The sequence below is a fragment of the Oncorhynchus gorbuscha genome, unplaced genomic scaffold, assembly GCF_021184085.1.
Source record: "Oncorhynchus gorbuscha isolate QuinsamMale2020 ecotype Even-year unplaced genomic scaffold, OgorEven_v1.0 Un_scaffold_2853, whole genome shotgun sequence".
NCBI lineage: Eukaryota > Metazoa > Chordata > Actinopteri > Salmoniformes > Salmonidae > Oncorhynchus > Oncorhynchus gorbuscha.
Window position 1 is genome coordinate 37501 of NW_025747249.1, and position 10000 is coordinate 47500.

Genomic DNA, 10000 nt, shown 5'->3' on the forward strand with positions numbered 1-10000 from the left:
GAGTGCCAGAAAGTCATGATTGTCGTCTGTTTTGTAATGAACACGGCCAGTTTCCTGGACACAGACTGAGCCTGGGTTCTCCATTGATCTGTCTGATTGGTTCAGGACCAGGGTTAATGTGTGTCTGGGAAACCACCCTATGAGACTCTGTTGTTGTGTACTTACGCTCCACTGTTCTTCTGCTTCCTGTCTCCTCCTCCTCCTCCGCAGCGATTGGCCGGACGTTGATCCCGCGGTACTTCCGGAGTATATTCGAGGGGGGCGCCACCGACCTCTACTACGTGTTGAAGCACCCCAAAGAGTCCTTCCACAACAACTTCGTCTCGCTGGACTGTGACCAGTGCACCATGGTTACACAGAACGGAAAACCCATGTTCACACAGGTGTGTGTATGTGTGTGCGTAGACTATGTCTTTCCTGCGGACGCTATTGTAAACATGAGGGAGAATCCTAACATCAAAATCTGCATTTGTAACTCAACTGAATGAGTTCAGTGCATCTTCTATGTGAAAGTCTACACATGTAAGTCATGCTTGGATTCGGCACATAGTTGCTGGTGAATTGCTATCTTTGCGCACAACAAATATTCTGAACATAACTTTCGTGATCTCCTTTTGTAGAAAGTGCAACCCTGACCTCTGACCCCTCTAGGTGTGTGTGGAGGGTCGTCTGTACCTGGAGTTCATGTTTGACGACATGATGAGGATCAAGACGTGGCACTTCAGCATCCGACAGCACCGTGAACTGATACCACGCAGTATACTGGCCATGCATGTGAGTTAAACACACACACACACATTCACCTGTTGTCTAATAGCGATGGTAGACAGATCAATACATGGTGTCCGACCTCTCGAACCCCTGACCTGTAGAACCCCTGACCTGTAGAACCCCTGACCTGTAGAACCCCTGACCTGTAGAACCCCTGACCTGTAGAACCCCTGACCTGTAGAACCCCTGACCTGTAGAACCCCTGACCTCTAGAACCCCTGACCTCTCGAACCCCTGACCTCTCGAACCCCTGACCTCTCGAACCCCTGACCTCTCGAACCCCTGACCTCTCGAACCCCTGACCTCTCGAACCCCTGACCTCTCGAACCCCTGACCTCTAACCCTACAGGCCCAGGACCCCCAGATGTTAGACCAGCTGTCTAAGAACATCACCAGATGTGGACTGTCAAACTCCACCCTCAACTACCTCCGAGTGAGTAGATCCCTACCTCTACACACAAACATCAACAACATCAAACATAGATCACTACCTCCCAGGGAGTACACACAAACATCAACAACAACAAACATAGATCCCTACCTCCCAGGGAGTACACACAAACATCAACAACAACAAACATAGATCCCTACCTCCCAGGGAGTACACACAAACATCAACAACAACAAACAAACTCCCAGGAGTACACACAAACATCAACAACAACAAACATAGATCACTACCTCCCAGGGAGTACACACAAACATCAACAACATCAATAAACATAGATCACTACCTCCCAGGGAGTACACACAAACATCAACAAACATAGATCCCTACCTCCCAGGGAGTACACACAAACATCAACAACAACAAACATAGATCACTACCTCCCAGGGAGTACACACAAACATCAACAACAACAACAAACATAGATCCCTACCTCCCAGGGAGTACACACAAACATCAACAAACATAGATCCCTACCTCCCAGGGAGTACACACAAACATCAACAACAACAAACATAGATCACTACCTCCCAGGGAGTACACACAAACATCAACAAACATAGATCCCTACCTCCCAGGGAGTACATACAAACATCAACAACAACAAACATAGATCACTACCTCCCAGGAGTACACACAAACATCAACAACAACAAACATAGATCTCTACCTCCCAGGAGTACACACAAACATCAACAACAACAAACATAGATCCCTACCTCCCAGTGAGTACACACAAACATCAACAACAACAAACATAGATCACTACCTCCCAGGAGTACACACAAACATCAACAACAACAAACATAGATCACTACCTCCCAGGGAGTACACACAAACATCAACAAACATAGATCACTACCTCCCAGGGAGTACACACAAACATCAACAACAACAAACATAGATAGGTAGGGTAGTACATAGTACTGATAGGTGGGGTAGTAGTATATAGTACTGATAGGTAGGGTAGTACATAGTACTGATAGGTAGGGTAGTACATAGTACTGATAGGTAGGGTAGTAGTTTAACAGTACTGATAGGTGGGTTGGTAGTTTATTGTCCCCTGATAGGTAGGGTAGTATATAGTACTGATAGGTAGGGTAGTACATAGTACTGATAGGTAGGGTAGTACATAGTACTGATAGGTAGGGTAGTACATAGTACTGATAGGTAGGGTAGTAGTTTATTGTCCCCTGATAGGTAGGGTAGTATATAGTACTGATAGGTAGGGTAGTACATAGTACTGATAGGTAGGGTAGTACATAGTACTGATAGGTAGGGTAGTAGTTTATTGTCCCCTGATAGGTAGGGTAGTATATAGTACTGATAGGTAGGGTAGTACATAGTACTGATAGGTAGGGTAGTAGTTTAACAGTACTGATAGGTGGGTTGGTAGTTTATTGTCCCCTGATAGGTGGGGTAGTAGTTTATTGTCACCTGATAGGTAGGGTAGTAGTATATAGTACTGATAGGTAGGGTAGTATATAGTACTGATAGGTAGGGTAGTAGTATATAGTACTGATAGGTAGGGTAGTATATAGTACTGATAGGTAGGGTAGTATATAGTACTGATAGGCCATACAGCTTCCACCTAACAAACCTTTCATATCCAGGGGAGTTTATGGCCTAAAAACTAGAGTACAACATTAGACTGAAGTCCACTGTGAAGGACATGTTATCGTGTGAAGAGAGTGTCTTGTCTTTCGTGTCATGAATAATTCACACCTGGTGGTAATTTCCACTACACAAAGAATGGTTGTCTTGTCTCTCTGTCATCTCAAGTCTCCCTCCCTCCCTCCCTCCGTCATGTGTCTCTCCTGTAGCTGTGTGTGATTCTGGAGCCCATGCAGGAGCTGATGTCCAGACACAAGACCTACAGCCTCAGCCCCAGGGACTGTCTCAAGACCTGCCTCTTCCAGAAGTGGCAACGCATGGTTGCCCCGCCAGGTAACACACACACACAACGTGCAGGCGCACACACACACACACACAACGTACACACACACACACACACACACACACACACACACACACACACACACACACACACACACACTCACTCACACACACACACACACACACACACACACACACACACACACACACACACACACACACACACACACACACACACACACACACACACACACACACACACACACACACACACACACACACACACACACACACACACACACACACACACACACACACACACACACACACACACACACACAATGCAGGCACACACACACACACACACAACGTGCAGGCGCACACACACACACAAATCAAATCACATCAAATGTATTTATAAAGCCCTCCGTACATCAGCTGATATCTCAAAGTGCTGGACAGAAACCCAGCCTAAAACCCCAAACAGCAAGCAATGCAAGTGTAGAAGCACGGTGGCTAGGAAAAGCTCCCTAGAAAGGCCAAAACCTAGGAAGGAACCTAGAGAGGAACCAGGCTATGTGGAGTGGCCAGTCCTCTTCTGGCTGTGCCAGGTGGATGTTCATCAAATGTTCATAAATGACCAGCATGGTCGAATAATAAAAGGCAGAACAGTTGAAACTGGAGCAGCAGCACGGCCAGGTGGACTGGGGACAGCAAGGAGTCATCATGTCAGGTAGACCTGGGGCATGGTCCTAGGGCTCAGGTCACACACACACACACACACACACACACAACGTGCAGACACACACACACAACGTGTAGGCGCATACACACACGCACACACAACGTGCAGGCGCACACACACACACACACAACGTGCAGGCGCACACACACATACAACGTGCAGGCGAACACACACAGGCAGACAGAACGTGCACCCACATGCGTGAACGCGTGCACACACACACTCCTCCTCCCTAACACCAAACTCTCCCTCTCTTCTCCCTTTCCCCCAGAGGAGCCGGAGAGGCAGGCTCCCAGTAAGCACACACACGCGCGTACATACACACAACCTCTCACACACACATCAAGATTGGGTTCCGGGTTCCAAGACTGCACACACCTCTTCACCTCCGTCCTAACTCTGTCTCCCGTTCTCCACTCTCTCCTCCCCAAATCTACCTCTCTTCCCCAACTCTTCCCCCTCCTCCCTCTCCTCTCTTCCCCCCCTACCCCCTCCCCCCTCTCTCCCCCCCCCCTCTCTCCCTCTACCCCCCCCTCTCTCCTCTCTACCCCCTCCCCCTCTCCTCTCTACCCCCTCATCCTCTCCTCTCTACCCCTCCTCCTCTCCTCTCCCCCTCTCCTCTCTCCCCCCCCCCTCCTCTCTACCCCCCTCTCCTCTCTACCCCCCTCTCCTCTCTACCCCCCTTTCCTCTCTACCGCCCTCTCCTCTCTACCGCCCCCCCCTCTCCTCTCTACCGCCCCCTCCTCTCCTCTCTACCCCCCTCCTCTCGTCTCTACCCCCCCCTCCTCTCTACCGCCCTCTCCTCTCTACCCCTCCCCCTCCTCTCTACCGCCCTCTCCTCTCTACCCCCCCCCTCTCCTCTCTACCGCCCCTCTCCTCTCTCTCTCCCCCCCCTCCTCTCGTCTCTACCCCCCCCCCCCCTCCTCTCTACCGCCCTCTCCTCTCTACCCCTCCCCCTTCCTCTCTACCGCCCTCTCCTCTCTACCCCCTCCTCTCCTCTCTACCGCCCCCTCCTCTCCTCTCTATCCCCCCACCCCTCCTCTAGCTGAACCAGCCAGACAGGCCCCTAATAAGAGGAGGAAGCGTAAGATGTCAGGTGGCAGCACCATGAGTGCCGGAGGAGGAACCACCAACAACAACAACAAGAAGAAGAGTCCAGCGAGCAGCTTCCCCCTGTCCAGCCAAGTACCAGTAAGTAGCAGTCAAATCAATCACATGTGTTTTAGGAAGCCCTTTTTACATCAGCAGTCACAGTGTGTTGCAGTTACGTGGTCTAAAATCTCAAAGAGCAAGCAAAGCAGAAGCCAGACCACAGCGGCCAGGAAAACCTATCTTCTACACCCCTATCTTTGTAATGATGTTATCTCCCTCCCCTTTAAGATGTGATGGTGGAGGAAAAGCCCACCCTGATAGGAGGGGAGCTAGCTTTGGTAGTAGTGGTAGTCGTCTCCTCCCCCTATCTCTCTAATAATGGTTTCTTCCTCCCCTATAGGACGTTATGGTGGTGGGAGAGCCCACCCTGATGGGAGGGGAGTTCGGGGGGACGAGGACGAGCGCTTGATCACGCGGCTGGAGAACCAACAGTTTGACGCGGCCAACGGCATCGATGACGAGGACAGCTTCAACAACAGCCCCGCGCTGGGCGCCAACTCTCCCTGGAACAACAAGGCCCCATCCAGCCAGGAGAGCAAGAGTGACAACCCGACGTCTCAGGCCTCACAGTAGAGGAGGGGAGGGAGGGGAGGGGCTTCCATAGTCTTAAAGGGGTTTCCTCTCCTTGTGGGTGTGTGTCAATTGTCTGTAGTGGCTTCCTGACTGTTCTTATCATTTCCTCTTAAAGGGGCGATCCGCAGTTGAAAAAATAACTTAGTGTCACCTCTACCTCCTGTTTTAGTAAAAAGCTGAGGGACGGGCCTGGAGAAGTGTAACCACTCTAAAAATCATAGACCGCTATGGGTACAAGGACTGACCATCCAAGATATAACAAACATATATATATATATATATATAGTTTTAAGCATGTTTTGAGGCTATACAGATGGTTACAGAGTAAACCACGTTGATACTGTGGGTTGTGACGGGGTGCGTCAGTTGAATTAAGCCCCTGAGACATTTAAAGGTTATATATTCCTCAAGAATCAACAGGTACATATCATTCATCTAGACGTCCAGACAATGGCTGTAGGGACGACGGATCGCCCCTTTTCTAATAGGGATTTTATCTTGGTCTGTGGAGTAGACGGAGGATCCCATTGGTTGATAAGAGGTTTCCTTTCCCTGTCTACCTTCCTACATCAGTTCTGATATGAGAGCTTGGTAGGTGACAGGAAATGACTGAGAGCTATTACCTATAGGGGCCTCCTCCAGACCTGGCTCTCCTAGCTGGTCGCTTAAGGAGAGACCTGAGGAGAGGGAAGACGCTTGGGACAGTTGAGATGCACCCAGCTAGGGGTGCAGGAAGGGGTGGTGGGGTAGGGGGACACGAGGACGACTCACACATCTACCTTCAGAAGAATCATGGTCACTAGATATGGAGTCTTAACTCTGGTCCACTCTGCTGCTGCACTGTGTGTGTGTGTGTGTGTGTGTGTGTGTGTGTGTGTGTGTGTGTGTGTGTGTGTGTGTGTGTGTGTGTGTGTGTGTGTGTGTGTGTGTGTGTGTGTGTGTGTGTGTGTGTGTGTGTGTGTGTGTGTGTGTGTGTGTGTGTGTGTGTGTGTGTGTGTGTGTGTTACTTGTTCAGAACTAAAGCCTGGACTGTGCCAAAGCTAGCGGACCGGAGTTGAGATCCAATCAGTTTAAAATGCTTTCTCACACAGACACACACACACCATTGAAGGAGTACTGATCCAACCTTTTAACAGATAACAGAAAGCATTTAAACAACAACAACATTGTAGAGTTTTATACCCGTCTCTATTTCCCTAGAATGTTTTGATTTTATTTTCTACTCCTTCATTTCAAATCTACTTTTTATTAGTTATTTTTTACTGCTGATATTCAGAAGCTAACAGACCAAGGAGCCAGAAAACAGGACTGCTGTTATTCTACCCTCCCCCCTGACTAAATATATTTGGTCTGTTTTAATATCTTTTAAAGAGAAATAATTGTGGATGTTTTTCTGTTTTTTGAGATAGATTTTCTCCTGTTTTTTAGTGTATTTGTGCTTTGTATATTTAAGGTTGTAGCAACGCTCTGTACGACTGTATTCTGACTGGTTCCTGAAGCCATTCTGATCTAATGGAAAGAAATGAAACGAAAAAGAAATGGACAAAAAGAAGGAAAAAACACATGAACCTCTTAACCAATCCTGTCTCTCCATTTACATCTCTCAACCAATCCCGTCTCTCCATTTACATCTCTTAACCAATCCCCTCTCTCCATCTCTCTCTCTCTTTACAGTGTCCATCCTGATCATAACAGTGACACCTCTCTCTCTCTCTCTCTCTCTCTCTCTCTCTCTCTCTCTCTCTCTCTCTCTCTCTCTCTCTCTCTCTCTCTCTCTCTCTCTCTCTCTCTCTCTCTCTCTTTTCTTCTTTCTTTTAAATCTTTTTAACTTGTGTACATTCATTTATAAAACCCTGGGGTACAGTCACCATTGAGAAGACAAAACCCTGGGGTACAGTCACCATTCAGAAGACAAAACCCTGGGGTACAGTCACCATTGAGAAGACAAAACCCTGGGGTACAGTCACCATTGAGAAGACAAAACCCTGGGGTACAGTCACCATTGAGAAGACAAAACCCTGGGGTACAGTCACCATTGAGAAGACAAAACCCTGGGGTACAGTCACCATTGAGAAGACAAAACCCTGGGGTACAGTCACCATTGAGAAGACAAAACCCTGGGGTACAGTCACCATTCAGAAGACAAAACCCTGGGGTACAGTCACCATTGAGAAGACAAAACCCTGGGGTACAGTCACCATTGAGAAGACAAAACCCTGGGGTACAGTCACCATTGAGAAGACAAAACCCTGGGGTACAGTCACCATTCAGAAGACAAAACTCTGGGGTAACAGTCACCATTCAGAAGACAAAAACCCTGGGGTACAGTCACCATTCAGAAGACAAAACCCTGGGGTACAGTCACCATTGAGAAGACAAAACCCTGGGGTACAGTCACCATTCAGAAGACAAAACCCTGGGGTACAGTCACCATTCAGAAGACAAAACCCTGGGGTACAGTCACCATTGAGAAGACAAAACCCTGGGGTACAGTCACCATTCAGAAGACAAAACCCTGGGGTACAGTCACCATTCAGAAGACAAAACCCTGGGGTACAGTCACCATTGAGAAGACAAAACCCTGGGGTACAGTCACCATTCAGAAGACAAAACCCTGGGGTACAGTCACCATTCAGAAGACAAAACCCTGGGGTACAGTCACCATTCAGAAGACAAAACCCTGGGGTACAGTCACCATTCAGAAGACAAAACCCTGGGGTACAGTCACCATTGAGAAGACAAAACCCTGGGGTACAGTCACCATTCAGAAGACAAAACCCTGGGGTACAGTCACCATTCAGAAGACAAAACCCTGGGGTACAGTCACCATTCAGAAGACAAAACCCTGGGGTACAGTCACCATTCAGAAGACAAAACCCTGGGGTACAGTCACCATTGAGAAGACAAAACCCTGGGGTACAGTCACCATTCAGAAGACATGTTTGCATCTTCCAGTTCAGCAGGTTTATTTTTTTTCATTTCATTTTTCTATTTATTTTTAATGAAATATCAGATATACGTTCTGTTTCTCCACCCCCCCCCCCCCGGTTACACACTCATCCTAAATGTACACTACTATTAGCAAATAAGCTAATGATCTACTGCTGTTTAAAACGTCTGAACAGACAACCTGCCATCATTCATCCACCCATGTGTCCCAAATGGTACCCTAATCCCTATCAAGTTATGGTCGAAGGTAGTGCACTACATACAGAGTGTCATTCGGGACGCAACCCCAACTAGTTATTAATGTTTACCTGAAGTCGTAAAGGTTGTATATATTTCCAATACCTGTGTTGTATAGGCTCGATCTGTAATATTGAGTCTGTTGCGCATGTGTTTGGTAATACCTTCAATTCTCACAAGGGGGCGCTGTTAGAGTATCACAAATAAGATCATTTCCTAACTTTATACATCCAGTTCAACCATGAGCAGTGATATGATCTGCCCCCCCCCGGAGCACCCGATGTAGTGCAGTACCTTTGTTCAGGGCCAATGTGAGAGCAGGGGGCCATTTGGGACACGACCCCATGTTATTTAGTTCTGTAAATGTTGTTCCAGCTCTGTCGACTACATTGTGTACGTTTTCAGTACAGCTCTGGCTGTAACAGAGAATATGTCTCAAATGGCGCCCTATTCCCTACATAGAGCACTACTATATATAGTAGTGCACTATATAAGGGAACAGGGGGCTATTTTGGATGCAAGCCTAGAGAAAGGTGACTGGTACCCTAAACCAACCCTGTAGAAAAAGCCTTGTTTGATATTTTGGTTAGTTTTTTTGCCCTTGATACTTATTGATGAATTAATTAATGTATGGTACCAATAATAAAAATATACATTTTCACTTTAAAATGAACATTGTGTTGGGACTCTTATTTACTCTCAGGGACTTTTATTGTTGTACATGTGTATCTCATGTCTTACAGTGGATTTGGAAAATGTTCATCCATTTCATGAGTTGCTTTTACCCCCCCTGAACAAAAATACAACAATTTATACGATTTTACCGAGTTACAGTTCATATAAGGACATTTAAATAAATGAATTAGGCCCTAATCTATGGATTTCACATGACTGGGAATACAGATCTGCATCTGTTGGTCACTGATAACTTTAGAAAAGGTAGGGGTGTGGATCAGAACCAGTCAGTATCTGGTGTGACCACCAGTTGCCTCATGCAGCGCAACACATCTCCTTCACATAGAGTCGATCAGGCTGTTGATTGTGGAATGTTGTCCCACTCCTCTTCAATGGCTGGAAGTTGCTGGATATTGGCAGGAACTGGAACACACCTCGATCCAGAGCATCCCAAACAGGCTCAATGGGTGACATGTCTGGTTAGTATGCAGGCCATGGAAGAACTGGGGCATTTTCAGCTTTCAGTAATTGTGATTAGATCCTTGCGACATGGG

At 47.3% G+C, this 10000-nt stretch overlaps 1 protein-coding gene across 1 annotated transcript in view; it reads left to right on the top strand.

Annotated features, from left to right (window-relative positions):
* LOC124026871 (LIM domain-binding protein 1-like) overlaps positions 1–9444 on the top strand; it is a 33989-nt gene extending 24545 nt beyond the window's left edge. The window contains 7 exon segments of the mRNA XM_046339541.1: positions 211–383; positions 652–774; positions 1121–1204; positions 3043–3166; positions 4906–5051; positions 5353–5397; positions 5400–9444. Coding sequence (XP_046195497.1) covers positions 211–383; positions 652–774; positions 1121–1204; positions 3043–3166; positions 4906–5051; positions 5353–5397; positions 5400–5585 — 881 coding nt within the window. The 3' untranslated portion in view covers positions 5586–9444.
* The last annotated feature ends 556 nt before the right edge of the window (positions 9445–10000 follow it).